The 26,364-nt window shown below is 39.6% G+C and overlaps 1 protein-coding gene across 9 annotated transcripts in view; it reads right to left on the bottom strand.

The window, feature by feature from the left end:
• Positions 1 to 26,364, bottom strand: part of gapvd1 (GTPase activating protein and VPS9 domains 1) — a 128,753-nt gene that overhangs the window by 85,187 nt on the left and 17,202 nt on the right. For 8 of the 9 annotated variants that reach the window (XM_072239913.1, XM_072239914.1, XM_072239912.1 and 5 more), the window contains 2 exons: positions 14,346 to 14,559; positions 9,194 to 10,037 (listed from right to left, as the gene is read on the bottom strand). In XM_072239913.1, coding sequence (XP_072096014.1) covers positions 9,194 to 10,037; positions 14,346 to 14,530 — 1,029 coding nt within the window. In that variant the 5' untranslated portion in view covers positions 14,531 to 14,559. Of the gene's footprint in view, positions 1 to 9,193; positions 10,038 to 14,345; positions 14,560 to 24,625; positions 24,769 to 26,364 lie in introns of those variants that run through there. The other variant, XM_072239915.1, reaches the window with a different exon arrangement.

The following is a 26,364-nucleotide window of genomic DNA, read 5'->3' as shown; positions in this document are numbered from 1 at the left end:
TTAAAGGGACAGGTAGGAAGGCATAGACGGTGGTGTGGCTCTGTTGGTAAGAGATGGAATTACGCCTTTAGAAAGAGGTGATACAGGGTCAGAGAATGTTGAATCTTTGTGGGTAGAGTTAAGAAACTGCAAGGATAAAAAAAAAATTATGGGAATCATATATATGCCTCCAACTAGTAGCCAAGATGTGGGGTTGGGATTGCAAAGGGAGCTGAAGAAGGCATGTAATAAAGGTAATGTCACAATTGTAATGAGAGGCTTCAATAGGCAAGGGGATTGGGAAAATCAGGTTTGTGTCAGAGCACAAGAGAAGGAATTTGTTGAATGCCTATGAGACAGCTTTTTAGAGCAACTTGTGCTTGAGCCTACCAGGTCAGGCCATCTTAGATTGGGTGCTGCCAGATCTTATTAGGGAGCTTAACGTAAAGAAACCCTTAGGAGGCAATGATCATAATATGATTGAACTCATACCGCAATTTGAGAGGGAGAAGCACAAGTCACATGTGTCAGTATCACAATGGAATAAAGGGAATCAGACAGGTATGAGAGAGAGCTTGACCAGGTAAATTAGAGGAGGATGCTTGCGGGGATAATGGCAGAACAGAGATGGCTGAAATTTCTGGGAATAGTTCACAAGGCACATGATAGATATGTCCCACAGAAGTAGTTCTCAAATGGCAGGGGTAGGTAACCATGACTGACAAGGGAAGTTAAGGACTGCATAAAAGTCAAGGAAAGGGCACATAAGGTAGCAAAAGTGAGTGGGAAGTTGGATGATTGGGAAGCTTTTAAAATCCAACAAAAGGCAACTAAAAAAAAGCTTTAAGAAGAGAAAATAAGGTGGCAAATTTGCCATTAATATAAAGCAAGATACTTAAAAGTATTACGCAAACAACAGGAATTCTGCAGATGCTGGAAATTCAAGCAACACACATCAAAGTTGTTGGTGAACGCAGCAGGCCAGGCAGTATCTCTAGGAAGAGGTGCAGTCGACGTTTCAGGCCGAGACCCTTCGTGAGTCCTGACGAAGGGTCTTGGCCTGAAACGTCAACTGCACCTCTTCCTAGAGATGCTGCCTGGCCTGCTGCATTCACCAGCAACTTTGATGTGTGATACTTAAAAGTACTTTCAGTTCTATAAAGAGAAAAAGGGAGGTGAGAGTTGATCTTGGACCACTAGAAAATAATACTGGTGAGGTAGTAATGGGGCACAAAGAAGTGGCAGATAAATGTAGTGAAACACACACAAAATGCTGGAGGAACTCATCAGGCCAGGCAGCATCTATGGAAAAGAGTACAGTCAACGTTTTGGGCCGAGACCCTTCAGCAGAACAGGAGGAAAAAACAAGAGGAGGAGTAGAGTTAAAAAGTGGGGGGAGGGGAGGAAGAAACACAAAGTGATAGGTGAAACCAGGAGGGGGAGGGGTGAAATAAAAGCTGGGAACAATTGGTGAAGGAAATACGGAGCTGGAGAAGGTGAAATCTAAGGCTACGTCCACACTACGCTGGATAATTTTGAAAACAAAGCTTTTTCTCTTCGTTTTGACCCTCTGTCCACACTAAAACGGCGTTTTCATACCCCGAAAATGGAGATTTTCAGGAACGGTCTCCAGAGTGAATAAATCTGAAAGCGCCTAACATCCGTTGCAGTGTGTACGGGGTAACCGGAGCTTTTTAAAACCGCTGTCATGACGTGCCGGAACAGATGGCGGCAGCGCGGCATTTCATTGCTTTCTTCTTATTATTATTACTACTTTATTGTCGCCAAACAATTGACACGAGAGCGTGCAATCATCACAGCGATATTTGATGCTGCGCTTCGCAGAACCTAACAATTTCAGAACAGACAGCAACGAGACTGAAGCCAGAAGAGTTAGAAATGTACTCACCAAATACTTTGACCCATAGCTTACTGAATAAATAAGTATACTCACTTTGCCGTTTTCTGTCCTTGCTTGTATGAAGGTGGTTTACCTATTTATGCAAGTACTTCTCTGACAATAGATGTGTAACAGCCTAATGTAACATTGTATGGAAATACAAGATAACGCTGATGCAGACATGTTTTATACATTTAACAAGGTGCTTTATTAATGCAACAGAGTTAGTCAGTTTTTCAATGTTCATCGTCAGCCGGGTCATACTGTCCGTGAACTCCCCGATGGTTGCCTCCATACGCTCCAGTATTTGTTTTTTTTTGTTTTAAGTCCTCCTGCGCGAGAGCCAAGAGCAATTCCAGTCCTGGCAAAGGGTCTCAGCCAGAAACGTCGACTGTACCGCTTCCTAGAGATGCTGCCTGGCCTGCTGCGTTCACCAGCAACTTTGATGTGTGTTGCAGCAACTCCTTTTAAGTTTTTCTACTCTGTAACTGGACAAACGCACACTGAGTGTACCATTTCCTCTTCGCTTGTTTTCTGTGTGCCCTGCACGTGCCCAGTAGAGGAGATTCGCCCAAATATCCGTGTTAGTGGATATTTTGAAAAACACTTTTGTGTACGCCTGTCGTTTTTACTCGAAACCAGCGTTTTCAAAATTATCCAGCATAGTGTGGATGCAGCCTAATAGGAGGCTAATGATAAAATAAGTCAGCAGGTTTTTACAAAGGGAAAATCTTGCCTGACAGATCTGTTAAGAGTTCTTCGAGTAAGTAACCAGCAGGATGGACAAAGGACAGATAGTGGATGTCATTTACTTGGATTTTCAAAAAGTATTTGATAAGGTGCCACACGAGGCTGCTTAATAAGATTACATCCTACGGCATTACAGGAAAGATACGGGCATGACAGGCAGGGACTGGGAATAACGGAAACCTTTTCTGGTTGGCTGCCAGTGACTAGGTGTTCCTCAGGGGTCAGAATTGGGACCGCTACTTTTCACATTGTTTGACAATGATTTAGATAATGGAATTGATGGCTATGTGACAAAGTTTGCAGATGATTCAAAGATAGGTGAAACTTACCAAATGTTGAAAGGACATAGGTGGATGTGGAGAGGATGTTTCTTATCATCCGGGTATCCAGAACAAGAGGGCATAGCCTCAGAATTGAGGGGCGAACTTTTAGAACAGAGGTAAGGAGGAATTTTTTTTAGCCAGAGAGTAGTGAATCTGTGTAATCCTCTGCCACAGACTGGTGGAGGCCAAGTCTGTGGGTATATTTAAAGCAGAAGTTGATAGTTTCCTGATCACTCAGGGCATCAAAGGACATGGTAAGAAGGCAGCTATATGGGGTTGAGTGGGATCAGGGATCAGCCATGATGGAATGGTGAAGCAGACCCAATAGGCTGAATGGCCTAATTCTACTCCCCTATCCTATGGTCTAAGTAAACCCAAGACTCCAGACATGAGCAATTTTAATCCTTTTGTCCCACTTTTCATTCCTGATTTCAGCTGACTTTTCCCTCAGAGAGTTCTACATAAGTTTCGAAAACAGGGCCTCTTCTTTCATTCAGCTACTTAGACCATCTTCTGCACTTCACAATCCTCCTCCTCAAGCCCATCACCACCACAGGGGCACTGGCCATCAACAGCAGCTCAGAGTTCTCTGTTCGGGGCCAAAGATTGATCGGCCCTGTGCTTCCGCTTTCACAACACAACTTCATATGTCTTCTAGCCAAAATCCTTCCTCTTGCTGGGGTCTTTGGAGCTTCTGTTGGTATTTCTGTAGCTCTGGGATTTTACAGGATGGCCTTGCCCAAACCTCCTCCTTTCGCAGCCAGGCTTGGGACTGTCCGTGACAGAATTAAGGCCAATTTATACTCATGCGTCAAATGTACACCGTAGGGGTATGGCGTAGCCACGTACCCTACACTGTACTCTACACCAAACCCTACGCCATAGCCTAACGCACACCTCTCCCAAAATGTAACTATGCATCGCGGCGACGCAGACCAGCACAACTGTGATTGATCTGCTTGGTAGCATTGCATTTCCTCCTATGCTGCAATAGCTTCCCACTGGGCAACTGAAGGGCAGGGAAGGAACTCTGGCTGCAATGCTTTCCATAAAGCTTTACAGACCTCCGAAATTATGGAGGACCCTGTGCTTGACGCCAGTTTGTAGCTAGCTGCTACAGCCTGTTGACTTCCACCTGAAGCTGAAACTCGAATGGTGATTGCCAGTCTCTGAGCATACTGTGCATACACTGATGCAAAATAAATGGTTGGAGACGATGAACCAAATCATCAAATCTACCTGCCGACATCAGAAAATATTTGAAATGCAGTTCCTCATCCATGTCTCTCAGTGGCCGGACAAGCACAGAAAATTCACCCTCCTTCAGTTTCAGTCACCATTGTTTGAAGTTTGAGTTTCTTCGTGTTGAGTTTCAACATGAAGGAACTCAACACAGTGGCATAGAAACCCCACCGCCAACTAGCGCTTTGGCGGTGAATTGCAGAGAGACGCAGACACACCAACGCACAAGTATAAATGCTCACAACGGCATAGCCCACTTGTGTAGGCTACAGCATAAGCTAGTACACACAACTATAAATCAGCCATTATATTTCATAACACACTTAACAATTCTGAATCGTAACCAGTCCAATGAGCACAATGCTGCAACTTCTGGCAATGGTAAACCTCATTTTCAGTGGAAAGAATTGAGAATAGCCCCAAATATTTAGCTAGACAAGAAGCAAAGCCTTTTGCTACCAAATCTAAACAGATGAAAAATGCCATATTTTCTGGCTATCCCAACAGGCTAACAACTGCAAATAAATACATCTGATAAGATGTTATGTAAAATGCTGTTAAACAATTTAAAAGCTTGAGGAATGAATGGAGTGGGGCTTAGTTTGCAATCAGAACAGGAATAAACTGCTATTTCTCAGGTTAACATCGACCTCATTTGGAGTACTCCAAGCAATTTTAATTTTATGGCACTTCCCAGTCAAGAAAAGATGTGGCTAGGAGACACTGCAGTGAATTTTACCAGCATGATTCTGGGGTGAGCTCGATTTCAGAAGATCATGTTAAGTGGGCAACTAATTTCTGCAACTATGAATGAGAAGCTATTGAAATAAAACATTTAAGATTCTTAAAGCATTTGATTAGCTTGATGCCAGGAGGTTGTCTTCTTTGCATGCAAAGTCCAGAACTGAAGTCCGGAGTTTCAGGATTAAGACGACAAAATTTCAGTACTGAGCTTCAGAGGCTTATGAATCCTTTGGATTCTGTTCACCAGGGAAAATCCTGATGTTCAATCATTGACTACACTGGAGATTTAAAATTATACTTTTTGAAATCAGTGAAAGAAAAAAATATTGTGGCTATCGGGTGATAATGTTGAGTTGAGAAAGGTGGTTAGTTATGCAAACATCCAATGGTGCATCAGGCTCAGAAAGTATCTCTGGGTTACTCTGAAATCCTAATATTGTGTTCTGATATTCTTATTATGTACTTAAAAAACATTTTTAAAAAATATCTCAGCCTGAATCTGTCTACCTGCTTTTCAGTTGATACGATAAAAATAATACAATAAAATAAACCTGAACTATTTCTTGGTCTATCTCAAAAGCCAATGAATTGCAATGCTCTGTATGTCACTGGAAATGGTATGATTCAAAGGGAATGCCTTTTGTATTTTAAATTTCATGTCCATTCAGTTAATGATTTGGCCTTTCAATGTGGAAAGAGTATTTGAGAACATAAACTCCTATTGGAACTAAGTGATTGCCAAACAGTAGCTGATTATAAGTGCAAATTAAGATCAAGAACAAGGAATTTTAGAAACAGAAAATAAATAAAATTGCCAAAGTTGTAACCTAAAATCAAAATGGAAAAGGCTGGAAGAACTCAAACAGTCAAAAACACTCGGTGGAAATGTTTGAAATGTTCTCTCTCATTTTGATGATGCCCAATATTCCCATAAAACAATGCTGAAATCAGAAAACAGGTTTTTGATAGACCCAACAGCACAGAGACAGGATACATAACAGGGTGCAAGTTCAATTCATTTCATATAGTTGTGTTGTTAGTTTTGTATATTGATAATTAACCTATGCACAAATTATACAACATTGAGATTCGTCAAGCAGCCAACACAAAGACCATATCCAGTCCAGATATTCTCACTTTTCTCCCTTCCTATCAGGTAGAAGATACAAAAGCACGCAAGTGCATACCACTGGGCTCAAGGACAGCATCATTCCTGCTGTTGAAAGTGTATTGAATGGTTCCCTAGTACAATAAGATACACTTTTCATCTCATAAAATACCTGGAGACCTTGCACCTTATTGTCATCTCCACTGTAACACTATTCCACATTGTTATTGGTTTATCTTCAATATACTGTTGTAACAAATTGATCTATATGAATAGTAATACAAATCAAATTTGTCACTGTATCTTGCGCATGTGACAATAATAAAGCAATTTACCATTCAGAGGCTAAACCAAACATACTTAACCCAAAAGAAACATCATCACAAGAAGATTATGAGATATCATTTTGTAGCTTCTGCTTTCTGGCACCACAATTTGCTCTGATGTGGTTTGCTCGGCTTTATGTTGTAAAGAAATTGGAACTTTTTTATACTGTACTATTATATTACAACTAACACCATCTCCAGATGTTTTCAGTTCCAGCATGGTATTTGACAGGAGTCTAATTTTCCAAATGAATTAGCACAAGTGTAAGGCAATACAGCTACTTTATAATCAATATGTATGAATACTGCATTATTCACTGGTATAACAAAATAGAAAATTATCTGTCTTATTTTGTAGTTCATTTTTAATTTTATTCATGATATTTGAAGCTAAAATAGGTCCTCAAAAATGAAATCTGTGCCACAGTTAGCATGAAAATAATCAAGTTAAAAGGACTGAGATCAGAAACAAAATGTACTAATATTCACCACCAAATCAATGTGTCACCTCATATTGACTTAATCACTTTTATTCCTTTGAGGGCATTTTCCTCACAAAAATGGCAATTTTAATTTTCAGCTTGGTTCTGAAGGCTTCATTTAAAATGTGAAAATGTCTTTCCTTTGCAGAATGACTATCATTTTCTGTTTTTGTTCCAGATTCCCAGAATTTGTAGCTTCTCCTTTAAGTGAAAGCACGTTGTTGCTATCTGAATCAGTTAGCAACCTTCCTCTTTGTACTAGTTTCAAAAATAGAAATGACTGTTTTTTTGCTCATCACGGTCTATGTGCTACATAGGGAGCACAATACGGTGCTATTGCAGTTCAAGGTGTTAGCCTTCCGGTAATTTGATCTTGAAGGTATAATGCAGCTTGTTAACTTCTGGAAAAACTGTTGTGCAGTATCAACAGATGTCAGCACCTTAACCTCCAAACAAAAACACTGAACAGAGCCATATTTAATGAAAAAATCACCAACATCCTCTTCATGTAACATACCATGAAGCTGAACCTTTATCTCAGGGGTTTCCAATCTTTTTTATGCCATGGACCAATACCATTAAACATGGACTCCATGTTGGGAACCCCTGCTTTAATCACAAAATTCCTGGTAATCAGAACCCCAAAGAGCTAAGAAAATTGTACATGAACAAAATAAAGATCTAAATAGCAATTGCTAAGAAGTGTATATTAATATTAAAGAAACCACAGGCGTAGCTGCCTTTCTGCAAACATTGAATAGTACAGCACAGGAACAAGCCCTTAGGGACATGATGTCTGGTGCAGCCAGCCATCTGAACTAATCCCATCTCCCTTCACATTATCCCTATCCCTCTATTCCCTGCTTGGTCATGCATCTGTCTAAATGTTTCTTAAACATTCCTATTGAAAGTGTTTCCACCATCTCCCCAAGCAGCGCAACCCCTCAGCATCTGATGCTCCAGAAAAAACAAATTTCTCCACTTTCTCCTTCTAGCTAATTCTCTCCAGTCCAAGCGAACCTTTTAAACACCCTCTCCAAAGCCCCCACATCCATCCTATAATATGGCAACTAGAACTTCACACAGTACTCAAAGTATGGCCCAAGTTTTATACAGTACAGCTACAGTATGACTTTTATACTCAATGCCAACCAATGAAGGAGAGCATGCCATATGCCACCTTTGCAACTCTATCCACTTGCATTACTGCTTTCAGGGAGTTATGAATACAACTCAAGAGCCCTCTGTACATCAACACTCTTAGCTAAAATATGCTTTCCTCCTGCTTCTCAAAATGTATCCCTTTACCTGTCTGGGTTAAACTCCATCTATTATTTCTCCATCCAGTTTTTCAGCTGATCTATAATAAGTTGCATGTTTTGACAGCCTTTTCTCATTATCCACAACTTCACCAATTTTCATGTCAAACTTGTAAACCAGACCAGCTATATTTCCATCCAAGTCATTCATAGATATTACAGAGGACTCAGCACTGATCTTTGCAGGATCACCAGACAGAAAGACTCTCCTTTACCACTAACTTGTCATCTATGACCAAACCAATTTTTGGGTCCAATAAACTCATCATAGATCTCCTGTGATTTCATCTCCTGGACTTGTCCACTGGGAAGGACCTTGTCAAATGCTTTACTCTAAATCCACACTGACAACATCTAATACCATATCATCTTAATCACTTTCTTAAAAAAACTCAAACCTCTGACAATTTTGTACAAGCAATCAGTTCCCAGAAGAAATAAAGTCTAGCTTGAACATGACTCAACGTGAAGATCATAGAACAATAAAACTAAGTGTTCGCTTTGTTTTTGACAACCTAGGCCATTTCACCCACACATTGCTTAGTCAATGAACAAAAGGGGTTAAAAATATTAAAATAGCAGAATAGAGAATACGCTGACCTGATGTTGATTAGAATAACCTTATGTAAGAAATTCTATTCTAGACAACGTTATATATAAACAAATGCATGCAAAAAAATCATAAATACATTTTCCACAACATATGTATTTAACAAATAAGAATTTTCTATCAGCAGGTTTGCCACAAGACCAGCAGTCAATTGGGTACATGATGTGGGGAATAGGAAAAGAGATTAAGTGCTATCCTTTTTATGGATTGATGGCATAATATCACGTTCACTGGTAATGGTAAAACAAAAGAGAACATTTTCTTCAGGATTTAAGTTAATAAATAATCCAAAACATTCCCCAATGTTGTTGTATTTATAAATAAACAATGAGGTCATCACTGAGGAAGTAAAAGAAAAATAGTGAAAAGAAATCTTCACAATATATTTCAAGAACAGGAAGTGATCTTACCTGCATCAAATTAAATCTTGCCACTTCGTTAATTGGCGCATCAGAAATTATCCCATACTGTTCTGGATTCACAATTGCTGGGCAAATGAAGTAGGCAAGCAATAGATCTGTGCACATGGCCTTCACCTCCCCAATATCCAGCCCCTCCATGCAAGATAACGTTTTATACATTTGAGATACAATCCAACGTAAGCTATGCGGAAAACAGTACGTATTCTGTTTGAGATATCCAATAAATTTGTTTACCAAAGCTACTAGCTTTGCTTCGTTGCTCTCTACCATCTCCTGCACCTTCCGTCTGAACTGCTCTGTACCTTTTTCCCCAAAAAGTTTCTCCTGCTGTGCTGGAGTAAATCTTTCAATAAGCTTATTTGGATCAGTTTCCAAGTGATCCTCATCTTCCACAAGAAGCAGCATTATTGGTTCGTGCAAGGTTGCAGTGAGGAAAAGCTTGGCCGAGTACAGCCCCTCTGAAAAAAGTTTGAATAAAATGCTGAAGGTACAGGCACCTTTTCGAAGCAACCGCCGAGGATTATCACTTTCTTTCAGTTCAAACTCAATCAGGTAACGCAACACCTGCAGGAGGTAACTCTCATCTTCCTGCATAATGCAGTTCCCATAAAGGGCAGTAAACACTGTCAAAATGACACTGTGGGTACTCTCATGATTAAGCTTCTCCCCAGCAACAAGACACGAGGCAACAAGTCGTGGGTTTTCTCTGAGCCGATTTAAAAATTCACCGTACAGCGTCTCTTGGAAACCCAACTGCTTGTAACCATCCACAAACTGAGTATCCTCCAAGATCTTTGCATGTTTGCAGCATTCTGCTGGAGATGCTTCAACACTGAAATAAAAAGGGAAAAGTGTATTTTCTGAATATAGGCAATATTAGTATCAGCAAAATTATTTTAAGGTATTCAACACATAGGCAGCTGAATAATTAATATCAGAAGCTTAGTTCTCTTCAAGCTCAAACCAGGTCACCCAACCTCAAATCAACAGGACCTAGCTGTACTTATTGGGTTCAGGCTGGACCCATGACTAGCAAAACACATACAGGTTCTCAGGATTGAGATTTATTTCACGTACCAGCAGATCTCTATAATGATTAGAGTAACTGCTGTACACAACAAATGGAAGAAAGCTTGAATTTATTGAGTTCCTGCTCCAACAGTTTTTTCCTGTGGATTTTCCCTTCCCTCAAGATTGCTTAATGTCATTTCCAGTATACAAGTGCAAAGGAGATGAAATATTTGTTATTCCAGATTCAATGCAGCAAAAAAAATTATGATAAAGAACATAATAATTGAAAAACAAAGTATAAATAGCTTATAGACATAGATTGATGGTATGTTACTAAAGTGCCATCAGGTACAGAAGTGTCTGTACATAAGATGACTGACAGGAAGTGATAAAGTAGTGGTAGTTGGGGTGGGTCAGTGGGTGGAGGTGTTGATCAGCCTTACCACTTGGGGAAAGTGTTTTTGAGTCTGGTGACACTGGCGTGGATGCTACGTAGCCTCCTCCCTGATGGGAGTGGGACAAGTAGTACATGAGCAAGGAGGCTGCGATCCTTCATGATGTTTCTGGCTCCTTCTGAAACCTATATATGGTGAATTTTTATGTCATTCACAACTCTAGTACCTCCAGCTAACAACATGAACACTACAAAATCTGACTTGTACATTTCTGTACACCATCAAACTATCAGGAAGTTATTCAAAGAAAATGCTTTATGCTCCAAATCAGATAATTAAAGTTTCCAGATGGATTCTATTACTATTTCTTATGTTTTTAAACACTGGAATACAAATCATCCCTGGGATTTATAATCTTGCAATTACAGTTTCTTTGTGGTGTACATTATTAAAACAGATCACAAGAGCTTTTATGTTTCTCATCTGATAATATTCTTATACTCTACCTAGACCTTTCTTTATTAATTTCCTGGCCCTCCTTTGCTGGTTTGAAAATGCTGCCAATCTTCAGGCAATGAGTATTCTTGATAATTTCATAAGCCTCCACCTCATATTTAAAGCCCATCTTTAATTTCTCATGAGTCAGAAGATTAGGATTCAAAATATAGTGCTGGCAAGTTTGAAAGCTGATAAATCCCAAGGACTAGATAATACGCAATTCACAGTTTCAAAAGAGATGGCTTCAGAGACTGTCGATGCTCAGGCATCATCCAAAGTTCCACAGATTCACAAATTCAGATTTTGTCTCTCGAGGGATATTTTCCTGCTAGCTGACACTTATTTCTTTAAACGTCAATCACTGCCTCTCCATATCAAACTTTTCTATGTACTTTCCCAATCAATCAAAGCTAATCTTTCTCTTACGCTTCACAAGCAATCAAACATCAAAAATCAGCCAACGGTCCCATTAAGTAAAGAGTCTTCCTCATTTATTTCATATTGCCGTAGTTTTCACTAAACTGAAAGAAAATTTGTACGTTGTCTTGGTACAGTCAAATTTTAATTTGTAAACCTGAGAAATTGTTACTCCAGTACGTAGACCAATTCTTGTTTCTTAGTCACCTTGAATTTGGCAATTAAAAACACATATTTTCTTACTGTAATTTGTAGTTTATGTACTGCACTGTACTACTGCCACAAAACAAATTTCATGATATATGTCAGTGAATTTAAATCTGATTCTGAGATAAGACTAGAGAAATGCTTGCATGTAATTATTAGCAAGTTGTTAATGTTTGCTGTGCCTTTGCAACAAGGATTACAAGTATAGACAAAAAGCAAGAGAAGATAGAAATCAGCTCAAACATCTTTACTCCTAGCAGCTGTCAAAACAGTTAAATGTCTGACATTCAATAAAGTCAAAATACATCTCGTGTAAGTGGAAATCTTGATTTTGTTTTGATAAGTAGGATAGTCCTATTTTATTGTTTTATCTTTTTTCATTACATTTTCCTTTCATTACATTAGGTGCCATGTTAGCAAAACACTATTACAGTTCAGAGTTAATTCCGGTGCTGTTCAATAAGGAGTTTCTGTATGCCCTCCCTGTAGAATGTGTGGATTTTCCTCGGGTACTCCAGCTTCCTCCCACAGTCCAAAGACATACTGAGTAGGTTAAATGGTCATTGTAAATTCTCCCATGATTGGGTTAGGATTAATTAAGGTTGTCGGGGGCTACTGGATGGCATGGCTTGGCTGCCAGAAGAGAATACTCTACACTGTATCACGAAATCAATAAATTTATAATTATTCTACTATAGATATTGATCGTGTTTAGCAAATACCGAACAACCAGAAATACATTTACCACGGAGAGAATCTTCACAGTCGATATATTTTCAACAGCTTGTAAAGATACGTTCATGACACTGAGATTGAAGTTAATTGGGAAAGCTGATGCAGAATACTGCAACTAAAAAAAAACAAACTGCTACAGGTATTCAGCAAGTTTAATAGCATCTGTGGAGGGAAAGAAATTATTGACTTTTGGTCAAGATCCTATATCAGATCTGAGAGTGGAGTAATATAGTTCAAATAAAGATAGAGAGGGGTGACACAGAAGGTGGTATGTGATAGGTGGGCTGAGCTAGGATGAGGGAGATGGGTAGATAGTGGTCTGCCCACAATGGCCATCCAGAGCTCGCAGTTGCTTCCATTCCCACTGCACACCTGTCTTTTCTCAGTCTTCTCCATTGCCTGGGAAAGGCCAAACACAAACTGAAAGAACACCACCTCATCCTGCCTGGATAGATGAACCCCCACTGCCCACCCCTGCCCGATGATTGGAATGTTGAAATTTTCAGTTTCAGGCAAAAACTTACTCCATGGCTCCCCTCTCTTTCTCTATCCTTTCAATCCACCCTGGAATTCCCATTTTTGTTCCTTCGTTCCATACCTTTCTCCTTCTCCATCACCCATTTTTATTCCCTCTCCCTCCCTGTTCCACCCACATACTACCCATGCCCTGGTCCTCCTCCTCCTCCTCCATCTGCCGAGCTCTTTCTCAAGTGGTTCCCATTACCACCTACCTTACTTACCATATGCTACCACCGTGGCCTTCCTGTTCCCCATGCATCGCCCTCCAGTCTTTGTCTCTGATTTCACCTCTTCATCCCTCCCATGACTTGTATCTATCTTCTTTTTCTCCTCCCTTATCTGCTTCCCTCCATCACTCACCTGCCTGTCTCCTTCCACCAAAGCGATAAGTATTTATCCGAAACCCAACAACCTGAAATACATTTCCCATAGAGAAAATGTTCACAGTTTACAGATTTTCAATAACCTAAAGTTGTGAAAGTGCTCAAGTGGGTTGAATTCAAAGCAGAGCTCACCACCACTTTCTCAGATCAAAAAAAGAGAGGGCAATTAGCTTTGGCTTTGCAAGCACCTTCACAATTAGAACTGGTCATCAAGTAAAAATGAATTCTAATTAATTTGGACAAAGAGGCACAAAAATTCAAGATTTGCATCAATTATCAAAATTAAAGTCAAGACACCAGTTAATAACTTCCATGCATTTGAACCTTTGTTTTTCCAATGCACTTTAAGTAGTAAAGTCAGATTAAGCTCATTTATCCCACATTGGCTTGGCATTGGTGGCTTCCATCAAAAGATAATCAGCAGCTGCCAAGTAATGAAAATCCAAGCAGGACAATGATTTAACATTAGAATTTCCATATGGGAAATGGCCATGCCCCATCCAATTTGATGTCTACTGCTAAACAGAAAGGAACTAAACAGACAGCAACAGACTCCTGGCACGAAGTGAGAAAGCTCTGAGTCACGGTCCAGATTTATCCAACTCACCTGAGAATGTTCCACTTATCTAGTATGCCTCATATTCCTAAATACTGCTTCCTGCGAGAAATCTAATTTACATTTGATCAAATTGATTTTCTGGCCATTGTTTCTCCTTAGCAGCTACATTTTTTCCCCTTTGGTTGAATACAATTTTTCTCAATTTCTTCGCCAGTGTCCGCTGAAACCTTCAACTGCAATAATTAGACTGTAAATTGTACTAAGAATAGCACAGCAGAAATCAACACATTACACATAAAACAAATACTGAGAGTTCATCAGAAACTAATACTGAACATTTTGCCAAAATGAAATTATCTTTTTTTAGTTATATTGTCATGCTTTCGATAAAACCTCTAAATTCACATTGATCTTACCTTGTTAATATTAGACGGTCTAAGTTAATTCGCTGTTGCTTTGCAATCCATGCTGAACAGTATAGTTTTTCTGCAGTTTTGAGCACTTCAGCATTTAACCGCTGAAGCAATTGTTTTTCAGAGTTCACATAAAGACGTTCTTGCTTGAGGTGATGGGCCAAAGTGTGAAGGTCAGGCTTCACCATCTTCAAAATGGCACAGGAGGGTACACCAACTGTAAAACACAAAGAAACGAAATAAGGCACAGCTGGATAGGTAGAACCCGAGTAGTTAGAAATTGCCTCAAAAATTTTACAGTGTGAGTCAGCTCCACAATGTGTATTAAGTTAATGACACCAGCTACTTCAAAATGAATCACTCAAGAAACCTAATTTTACAATTCTCATTTTGATCCTCCCAAAAACATAACTGTCAAGGCCAAAAGCACAAGATATAGATGTAGCTGTCTGCTTAAAACAAAGGCATCATTATGCACTTTCCCAGATGCTCAGGAGTAATCCAGGCAGATTATATTTATCTCCTTTACTACAGCTTCCATGACAAACTTAAAAGTGTAGTGTACTTCCAACTTTACAAATGTATCTGCACACTCTACATTGACGAAATAAAACTGTTTACCAATTTTTTAACAAGAAAACTTCCTTTTGTTTTATGATCACAAGAGATTCTGCAGGTGCTGGTATGTGTTATTCTGAATAATGATGTCAGGATAACGGCATTAAATTACTTCAGTGCAAAATATGTCAAACTAGCTTATTCAAGTTAGAAAATATTCATCAGATAATGCTTCACTGACTGCCACACTTTCACCTGCTTGTTAAGGAAACAAAATAATCAGTAAGTCATAATGGAGAATTACACCATTTTAAGGATTTTCTTCCTACTTTCATGATTACATATTTATTCTCTTTATCACAATAATTTTGAAAATGGAAAAAAAATCTTTATCAAAGGATTACATGAAACAACATTTTGATGAATTGATAATCATTAAACCATTTTGATGTACTTTTGTCTCATGATACGTGATGGTGGGGTGATGGATCTACCATAAAAATAATATGCCCTGTACATTAGGGATCAAGGATTACTGAAGCAAACAACAGAATCAAAGCCAATAAAAAAATCTGCAGGATAAAAAATAAACAAACCATCCAGCCCAACATGCAGCAGTGCTCTATATTGCTCCTTGTACTCATTTTAAACAATTTAAAAGTCCTAAAAGTAAAAACTAAATCAGCTGCTAAAATTGCATGATAAATGCCTATCAGTTTTTAACTATTTCAAAAAAAATGTTAGCTAACATAAGTAATGAACAAGACAAAATCTGCAGATGCTAGAAATCCGAGCAACACACACAAAATGCTGGAGGAACTCAGCAGGCCAGGCAGCATCTATGGACAAGAGTACAGTTGATATTTCAGGCTGAAACCCTTGTGCAGGACTGGAGAAAAAAAGCTGAGGATAAGGATCATCATAAATGATATAAAGATTAAAATAGGGGAAATATTCAGCAAGATAAATCATCCTGTTAGGTACCATTCTTTAGTATGCAGCTTTTAAAAAGAAAATTTGGTAATATAATTTGAAAAGTTATTGGAAAACATAGGTAGAATGGGTCTGTTTGTAATGCAAGTAGTACTGTGAAGTTTGCACTGACCCGATGACTGAGTTTACAGACATGATAAAAGGAATAAACTTATTATAAAATTTCTGCAAAGAACTTTCCCCTATAAATCATCAATCCGAAATGTGAACTCTGTTTCTCTGCATGCAGATGTTACCCAACATTCTGTACATTTGCAGCGTTTTCTGTTATTATTTATTATATTGACTGCTATGATGTTATGGCTTGATTTACAACTTGCAATGCATTGATTTTAAATAGAATTTTTTTTAAAAAGGCAACATTCAGACTGTCATTAAAATCCAATTGGTTCATCTTTGGAAAGGAAATTTGCTGTATTTGCCTGGCCGGAAGGCAAAATCCAAAATATTGACACAAATACCTCTGTAATGGACAAGGCACAGATAGTGGAATCTGAAGCAAAAAGCAAACTACTGGAAGAAATCTGCAGTTCAGCCACCTAATATGCAGGCAAAAGAACAGATGATGTTTCATGATGCGGGATCTCGATCTAAAACTTTGATGTCCGTTTGCTTCAACAGATGCTGCTTAACCTGCTGATTTCTTCCAGCCCTCTGGGATGGCTCAGCAAGCCACCTAGTCCAAAAGCAATCAGAAATGCTAACAATACCAAACTCTATGCATGACTACTTACTTTTAAAAAAAAGCAAAACATTTGTACTGTTTTTGTTTAAGAATATTGTTTTAACCCCCACCTCTAAATCAAAATGCATCAAAAACAATCATTGATCAAAGTTTTGTGTCAGAAAATAAAATATTGACAAAATAAGTCCAACTAAACTGACAGGACTGCATCAACAGGTAAAAAACAAGTACACTGAAATTATGTTGGATTTAGGTTAAATTTAATGCTTTAGTGCTAGAAATAGTAAGGCTTTTCACCAATAATAATGGAGCAACATAGCAATACTCTATAAGAGGAAAGATAGTCTACGAAGAAAATACTTCAGATGGTAGCTGTCTTACAAAGATCATCTCCAAGATCCAGCAGTAAGTGCAGTAGCACAGCCGTTAATATAACGCTCTACCGTGCCAGCAAACCAGTTTCGATTCCCTGTACTGTCCCTAAGGAGTTTGTACGTTCTCCCATGACCATGTGGGTGCTCTGGTTTTCTCCCACATTTGAAGGTTATGGTTGGTGAATTGTTATCATGCTATGTGGCACCAGAAATATGGTGACACATAAGTTGCTTCCAACATATCCTCAACACAAAATACTCTGCAGATGCTGGGGACAAAGCAACACTCACAACACGCTAGAGGAACTCAGCAGGTCAAGCAGCATCCGTGGAAACGATCAGTCAACATTTCAGGCCAGAACCCTTCATCAGGACAAAGAGTTCCAGCCCGAAATGTTGACTGATCGTTTCCACAGATACTGCCCGACTTGCTGACTTCCTCCAGCGTGTTGTGAGTGTTGCTCCAACATATCCTCAGACTGTTGGTCATTGACGCACATGGTGCATTTTTGCTTACATTTCAATGTACATGTAAAAAATAGAGCTAGTCTTTAATTTTAAGATGAGTACTCTGCTCAGTTCTAGTCGCCTCACTATCGAAGGATGTGGAAACCATAGAAAGGGTGCAGAGGAGATTTACAAGGATGTTGCCTGGATTGGGGAGCATGCCTTATGAGAATAGGTTGAATGAACTCGGCCTTTTCTCCTTGGAGCAACAGAGGATGAGAGGTGACCTGATAGAGGTGTAGAAGATGATGAGAGGCATTGATCGTGTGGATAGCCAGAGGCTTCTTCCCAGGGCGGAAGTGGCTAACATGAGAGGGCACAGTTTTAAGGTGCTTGGAAGTAGGAACAGAGGAGATATCAGGGGTAAATTGTTTTTTTTAAACACAGAGAGTGGTGAGTGCGTGGAATGGGCTGCCGGCGACGGTGGTGGAAACTGATAGGATCTTTTAAGAGACTCCTGGACAGGTAGATGGAGCTCAGAAAAATAGAGGGCTATGAGGAACTCTAGGTAATTTCTCAGGTAAGGAGATATTCGGCACAGCTTTGTGGCCAAAGGGCCTGTATTGGGCTGCAGGTTTTCTATGTTTCTATGATTTGATGACATACACGACTTCAATAACCAGATTTACCCAATATGTCTATTTACAAAGGGGGGGGCGGGAAATTGAAGCACAAAAGTGGAATTAATTTATTAACTTTGAGGCAAGGCCAGTAAACAAAAATATGAAGATTAAAGACTTCAATCGAAAATTCAATGGATCTACTTGACATTTGCTAGTTCCATCACCTTCTCCAAAAAGATGTAAGCTTAAAAAGGGCAACAGCAAAGAAATTATAAGTTCCAAAGCAATTCAGATCTCTGGCTGACTTGTTTTCAATATATTTTGAATTCATGTCCAGAGACAAGGCCCCCTAATGAAAGAGATGAACAGTGTTTCACGCAGCTCAGTGCTGAACTGGCTCTGTGGCTGTAGACTCACTTTTGGGGGCTATTGCAGTTCATGTTCTTGCATTATTTGTTACTTTTTTATTATCCTTTGCATGATTTTTTCTTTTTTCACACATGAAATGCTTGTTGCTCTTTGTTGAGATTTTGTTTCTCTCATGGATTCTATTGTTTCTTTGTTTTATGGTTGTCTGCAAAAAGATGAATCTCAAAGTTGCATATGGTATTCCTACTTTGATAATAAATGTACTTTGCACTTTGAATAGTTTCTGATTATTTCTGTTCCTTTATTACTTAGCTTTAAATTATACTTTTTAAGTAGTGTCAAAAACCTAGCATAGCAGCTGACAAAGTCATCCAAATTCCCTGAAGCTTTTATTGCCACACAAAACGTCACACTGTGTTTCTGAGTCACCATCTTCACTCAGACTGCCACAAAAGGATGGGTTAGAAATGAGCATTGGTTGGTCACAAAACAACATTTAACTCAAATATATATTCTGGCTCTAAGGGATTTACTGTGAAGGCAGAAAAGGGAACACTGCTAACATGAAACACTCATCCTGCTTTGCTTTTCTTCATCCAGTCTATAAATATTTATCCTACAGATAAAATGCAGGCTTCCCCCAGCCATTGTCATAATTTGCATGATTACCCTCAAGGTCTGAAGAATTAAGGGTTCAACTGAAACTTCGTTTTGACTTTACTGAACTCCCTCAGACAGTATTTTCAATTATTTACCAGGATTACATGACTTTGGGCAATTACTGAACAACTTCATTTGTTAAACTTTGCTAATTATCAATCAAAGAGATGACTCTCAACTGTAGCAATACTCAACTTCCTAGCAGAATCTGTATGAAAGAAAAAGCCCAAGCAAAACAATTTATTTTGCTAAGATAAATTTAAAGATAAGCATTAAAATGAATTATTCCTCAGTGAGTTAAACTGGAAAATCTTGTTACAGCAGCAGACTAATTGTGCATCTACTTAAACTGTCTGGCTTTATTTATTTCAGACTTCTCTTGGCAATTATGGGTGGTGGGGTGGAGATATACATCTCTACCAAAGGAGGTGTCAGGCACTTCTCCACTCCGCTAGCCTGCAGGTCACTCTCGGGCAAGGTGTGGCACCTGTTTAGCTCCCCCACCACCCCCGGATCAGGGTCACCTGAAGCCATGGGAGTAGGTGGTGGATGGTCATATGAGCAGCTGGTGCATATGACAAGTCCTGGTTATGTGAGCACTGACACCAAGCAGATAATTGCTGAAAAGTACTGATAATACCTGGGATTACCCGCTTTGTAAAGACACTGTCCAGAAGGCAGCAATCACAAACCACTTCTGTAAATTTGCCAAGAAAAATCAGAATCAGGTTTAAGAGCACTGGCATATGCCGTGAAATTTGTTAATTTTAGGGCAGCAATACAATGAAATGCATAATAAGTAAATATAGAGAAGGGAAAAATCTGAATTACAGTAAGTAATTATCCATCAATAATTAAGTTAAAATAAGCAGTGCCAAAAATAAAAACAGTAGTGAGTAGTGCTCATGGGTTCAATGTCCACTTAGAAATTGTATGGCAGAGGAAAAGAAGCTGATCCTGAATCGCTGAAGGCACACACTCGTGGTCATCATGCTCATAGATAAGGCCACGTCAATACAACATGGCATGGAATGACGATGACTGGCAGTTATCTGAGGAAATTTAATCTTTAAAAAACCTACTCAGACAAAGTAAAGTTTATATTAGCTGCTTAGGACCTGCAGCTCAGTACTAGGACTTCAGAATGCAGGTATAAAAGTAGGACAGCAAAGTGTACCAGAGGAGAAAAAAATTGATTCAAACTTTTTTTCTGCTGCTCAAACAGTGAATCACCCGTAACCAAGCTACACTCAGTGGCTACTTTATTGGCTAGCTCTCAAAACAGTTTGGGCTGTTTTTCCCCCCATATAGTGGTCGCTGACTACGTTCACAATAGGTGCAGGAGTAGGTCATTCGGCCCTTCGAGCCAGCACCGTCATTCACTGTGATCATGGCTGCTCATCCACTATCAGTATCCAGTTCCTGCCTTATCTCCATAACCTTGGATTCCGCTATCTTTAAGAGCTCTATCCATCTCTTTCTTGAAAGCATCAAGAGACTTGGCCTCCACAGCCTTCTGGGGCAGAGCATTCCATATATCCACCACTCTCTGGGTGAAAAAGTTTTTCCTCAACTCCGTTCTAAATGGCCTACCCCTAATTCTTAAACTGTGGCCTCTGGTTCTGGACTCACCCATCAGCGGGAACATGCTTCCTACCTGCAGCGTGTCCAATCCCTTAATAATCTTATATGTTTCAATAAGATCCCCTCTCAGCCTTCTAAATTCCAGTGTATACAAGCCCAGACGCTCCAATCTTTCGACATATGACAGTCCCGCTATCCCAGGAATTAACCTTGTGAACCTACGCTGCACTCCCTCAATAGCAAGTATGTCCTTCCTCAAATTTGGAGACCAAAACTGCATACAGTACTCCAGGCAGCATCTGCAGGAAGAGGTGCAGTCGACGTTTCAGGCCGAGACCCTTTGTCAGGGTCTCGGCCTGAAACGTCGACTGCACCTCTTCCTACAGATGCTGCCTGGCCTGCAGCGTTCACCAGCAACTTTGATGTGTATTGCTTGAATTTCCAGCATCTGCAGAATTCCTGTTGTTTACAGTACTCCAGGTGTGGTCTCACCAGGGCCCTGTACAGCTGCAAAAGGACCTCTTTGTTCTTATACTCAATTCTCCTTGTTATGAAGGCCAGCATGCCATTAGCTTTCTTCACTGCCTGCTGTACTTGCATGCTTGCTTTCAGTGACTGATGTACAAGAACACCTAGATCTCGTTGTGCTTCCCCTTTTCCTAACTTGACTCCATTTAGATAATAATCTGCCTTCCCGTTCTTACCACCAAAGTGGATAACCTCACACTTATCCACATTAAACTGCATCTGCCATGCATCCGCCTACTCACCCAGCCTGTCCAAGTCACCCTGCATTCTCATAGCATCCTCCTCACATTTCACACTGCCAACCAGCTTTGTGTCATCGGCAAATTTGCTAATGTTACTTTTAATTCCCTCATCTAAATCATTAATATATTGTAAACAGCTGCGGTCCTAGCACTGAACCCTGCGGTACCCCACTGGTCACCGCCTGCCAGTCTTCTACTGCTGTATTATTTATTCAGAGATGCTCTTCTGCACACCATCGCAGTAATGCATAGTTATTTGAGTTATTATCACCTTCCTGTCTGACCATTTTCTTCTGTTGTCTCTCATTAACAAGGCATTTTCACCTACAGGACTGCCGCTCACTAGATTTTTTTTTGTTTGTCAAATTATTCTCCGTAAACTCTGGAGACTGCTATGCATGAAAACCTCAGGAGATCAGCAGTTTCTCGGATACTCATACCACCCCATCTGGCACCAACAACATTCCACTGTCAAAGTCACTGTGATCATATTTCTTCCCCATTCTGATGTTTGGTCTGAACAACAACTGAACCTCTTGACCATGTCTGCATGCTTTTATGCATTGAGTTGCTGCCACATGATTGGCTGATTAGATATTTGCATTAATGAGCAGATGTATGGTGTACCTAATAAAGTGGCTGCTGAGTGCAGTTAATAACTGCTGGCTCTATTTGCATTGCCAGTTATCACGCAGCACAATTAGACCCATACAGTAACTCCAGCCTTGGAAGCGTAATCTTCTCTGTACCGGTCTAACAGTACCCTTTTCTGTTTACAGCAGAGACTTTTTTAATGCAATGCTATTGTTCCTTTTACACCATGTATATGTATACTTTGTATACTTTTACATTTAAAGCCTGTGACTTAAAGAATCAATGTGCAAGCTATTTGAATTTGTTTCACAACCATCTCAAGTGGAGGCAGAAAATAAGCATGCCTTTTGTTGTTTCGGATTAGATTTGTATGAATAACAAAAATGACAGAACTTCAAATTGACTGCATCATTCAATTCCTTGAATATTTAATATAGTGGATTCCACTTAACTGGGACACATCAGGACCAGTACATTTGGGCCCAATTAAGCAGCTGCCCTATTTCATGGAAATAGTTTAAAAAGTATTTAAAAAAAAGATAAACCGAGTAACAAATTATGTATTTGAATGAAATCCAGAACAAATTAGAGCATTACCAATACTGTCCAATATCAACGCATTTTCTCAATGGGTGATGTCCCAAAGAGTCAACAACAGATTATTCAACTAATTAACAAATCTGTACTTCACATTGCTTCACGCCCTAAGAATTACGATGATGTTTCCTTAAAAACCCAAGATACTCAGTCCATCACAAAAAGATGAAGTCAATAAAACACAAAGAATCTAAAGTTACTTGCACTTAACTCATCGTCTGTACAAGAGATTTATTTTACCACAACAGGTACAAGCTGTTGCAAAGTGCAGAGGATTATTCACAGTATCAAGGAAACAAGGGCTTGCTTTTAACTGCAGCCTTTTGCACTGGGCACAAACAAAAGTGACAAGTGGATGATACGTTCCTCGAAGTTGACGCATAACGTGAATAATTATTTAAATGTAGAAAATAGGAATGCCTTCCAGAGGGCCTCCTAAATAGGTTTTATCTGTTATTTATTCACATTTTCATACCAATACGACACAAAAGCAGTACTACAAGACAACATTTGTATTATATTTAATCAACTTAAGGTAATATTCAATGTAATAAATCATAGAAAGTTAACATCCTCTGGTGTACAGTACTCACCAACAGTGGCAGGTATGTTCGCTCCGGGAGATGAGTGTTGTTGTGGTGTCGGGCAGCTTTACATGGATAAGGTGGATGGTTGTGGTCGTCAGGATCATATCAAGCACAGCAAGGGGTGAAGGAAGACTCACAGAACTCTTGGAACTGCCGGCAGCAGAAGATTACACCGATTTAAATAAAGTGGTGAAGGCTGTTTGCTTGGCAGCATTGTGCTTCTCAGCATAAATTTACTTGTAGGGAAGAAGGGTTGATGGCAGGGAATGACTGAAATGCTGACTCCGTTCTAAACTTGGGTCCATGTCCTTCGCCATTTGTGACAAGTGTTCCGACTTCCACCATTCCCTCACCGTTGGTATACTCCCAGGATTTTCAAAATCATCTGTTGCTTGCAACATCTGAGAGATAGTTCGCCATAAAAAAAATGTACACCTGGAATGTGGATTACACCTTGGTCAAGTGGTTGAATCAGCGATGTTGTGTTAGGCAGCAGGAAACGCACTGTTATGTTAGGATGAATGCTGTCCAAATGTTTAGGATGGGCTGGCGCATTGTCAAGCAACAAAAGAACTTTAAAGGCAAGATTCTGTTCCCGGCAGTAGCGTCCCAGAGCTGTGTTACCTTCAGCTGATGCCGCACTATTTATAATTTCCAACTTTTTTTTTCAAGTGTTAAAGCAGTTCTCTGCCGCTCGGCTGACAGCCCAAGACATGACATCAGACGCTTAGGAGGCATAGTTAAATATTTCAAGCGCAAAATCACTGCACCGTAGGTAAAACCAACAAAAGTTGAAGATCGCACATCCACACCTTGCCAAAACCAATGCGATACTGGCGGGAGTGAAATTGTGAGGCACGCGCACCTGACTTGTATTGGCAGGAAAGCGCTGCTTCTCGTTCCAACAGTGAGACTATGAGGTGTGCGCACGTGACTTGTATTGACGGGAAAGCAGTGCTACTCGCATAACTGTGAGCTTTGGACGCATATAACGAGACGTTGATAGAAATAGGTTCCTCGCATAACTGTGAATTCGCATAGTCTGAAGACGCATATAACGAGGATAGGGTGTAACAATTTGATGCACCACCCAGCCACATACAAAATACTACGTAAACAAAGCAACATGGAACAAGATTATTCTTGGTTCCTTATCAGTAGAAGGTCATCAGCAATAAAGTGACCTAAGCCTGTTCTTTTGCAATTATCTGTATTTTTAAATGAAAGATTGCTACTGCATTGTAATTATAAACAAATAATACTAGCTAAAATTAGACACAGAACGATCATACAAATACAAAGTGAATTTAACAAAAAAAAGTGCATGTGATCTTTGTACAGTGAAATCATTCTTGGAATAAAATAACCTACAGATACAAAATCAAGTTCATGTTGCCATTAACACAGGAAACTCTTGACAGCTGTGTACAATGAACCATCACCTGTATTTCAAAAGAATCTGGAAGATATTTCTGAGTTACTGCAACAGTGTGTTTTGAGAGACATCAACAGGAAACAGTTGCAAGTTTGCCCATCTTCAAAAGAAACAGCCTAACCAGGAGCAAGGTTAAGCTCTCACATTTTTTCAACAGTCAGAAGCCAGAGGACAGGATGGAAGTCATTAGTCTGAAAACAAAATACAGTGGATTCCAGTTAATCAGGGCAGCTGCTTAATTAGGATAACTCTCAAAGAACAAAAATTAACCGAGAAAATAGCTGGATTCCCTTCATTTATAGGGCTTAATTGGGCCATGAGACTGATGCTGAACAGTTTCTAACTAGCGTTAGTCGCGTGTGCTTGTGTGGCCATTAGACACTACACCCTGCATTAAGTAAAGTTTTTAAATAGCGTCATTTGCATGTGTTTGTTTTCAAAAAGAGATAATTTTTGTCATTGATAACAAGAAATAAGCAGCAAGACTATTCAGAACTGCTTTGCTCACGGAGGTTTCAAGCAATCAGGCTGGGAGTGAAAATAAACTGAATTCACTACTTCAACAAGTTAGGAATGACAAAGAATTTAAAGGTATCGACAATCATCTTGAATGTTCCCTTTGGTCCCCACCGAACACTCAGCTCTCACCCTCGGGTCGAAGTAGCTGCTTGCATGCAAAAGCGGCCACACCTTGGCACACTGCTTTGACAGGTGGGCTAAACCAGGTGAGCTTAGCTGGTGGGTATCATACCAAAGTAGGATATGGACATGCAAAGTTAGCCCTGGTGGACTGGGTGAATGAGATTTGGAGTGAGATCTGATGGCCAGGAAAGTGGTTCTGCAACACTGCATGGAGAGCAAAGAGCATGACGAGGCATAGAAGTAGCTTTGGTCATCCACTGAAACCGAGAAAGGCCTCTACTCATACCACTGGATCTGGACTTCTGAGGTCGAAGAGTATAACTGCCCCAGTGAAATGGCTTTTCCACTTTAAAAACTCTTCCACACAGAATTTCTGTCACCTTCAGATATGACTGACAACCTCTAGTAATAGTAGTGTTCTAATTTTTTTCTTATTTTTTATTTAAATACACAATTTGTTACTCAATTAAATGGTATTTGACTTTTCTATTTTTTTTTAAACGATTTCCATGAAACTTCGGCTAATTGGGCCCAAATGTACTGGTCCTGATGTGTCCTAATTAACTGGAATCCACTATGTTAAATATCCAAGGAATTGAATGGTGCAATCAATTTCAAGTTCTGTCATTTTAATTATCCATACAAATCTAATCCAAAACAACAAAAAAATCATGCTTAATTTCTCCCTCTACTTGAGATAGTTATGAAGCAAATGCAGATAGCCTACACAAAGATTCTTAAAGTCACAGGCTTTAAGTGTACAAGTATATACAGCTAGGAACAAAAAGCATCACATTAATGAAGTCTCTGCTGTAAACAGAAAAGGGTACTGTTAGACCTGTACAGAGAAGCTGAAGTTACTCTGTGGGTCTAATTGTGCTGCATGATAGCTGGCAATGCAAAGAACACCAGCAGTTATCAACTACACTCAGTAGCCATTTTATTAGTTTCACTTATACACCTGCTAATTAATGCAAATATATAACCAGCTAATCATGTGGCAGGAACTCCATGCATAAAAACATGTAGACATGGTCAAGAGGTTCAGACCAAACATTAGAATGGGGAAGAAATATAACCTAAGTGATTTTGATCGTGGAATGA

Source organism: Mobula birostris, chromosome 22 (assembly GCF_030028105.1).
Source record: "Mobula birostris isolate sMobBir1 chromosome 22, sMobBir1.hap1, whole genome shotgun sequence".
NCBI lineage: Eukaryota > Metazoa > Chordata > Chondrichthyes > Myliobatiformes > Myliobatidae > Mobula > Mobula birostris.
Note: the sequence above shows the minus strand (reverse complement) of the source record. Positions and strands in the feature narration are given on the sequence as shown.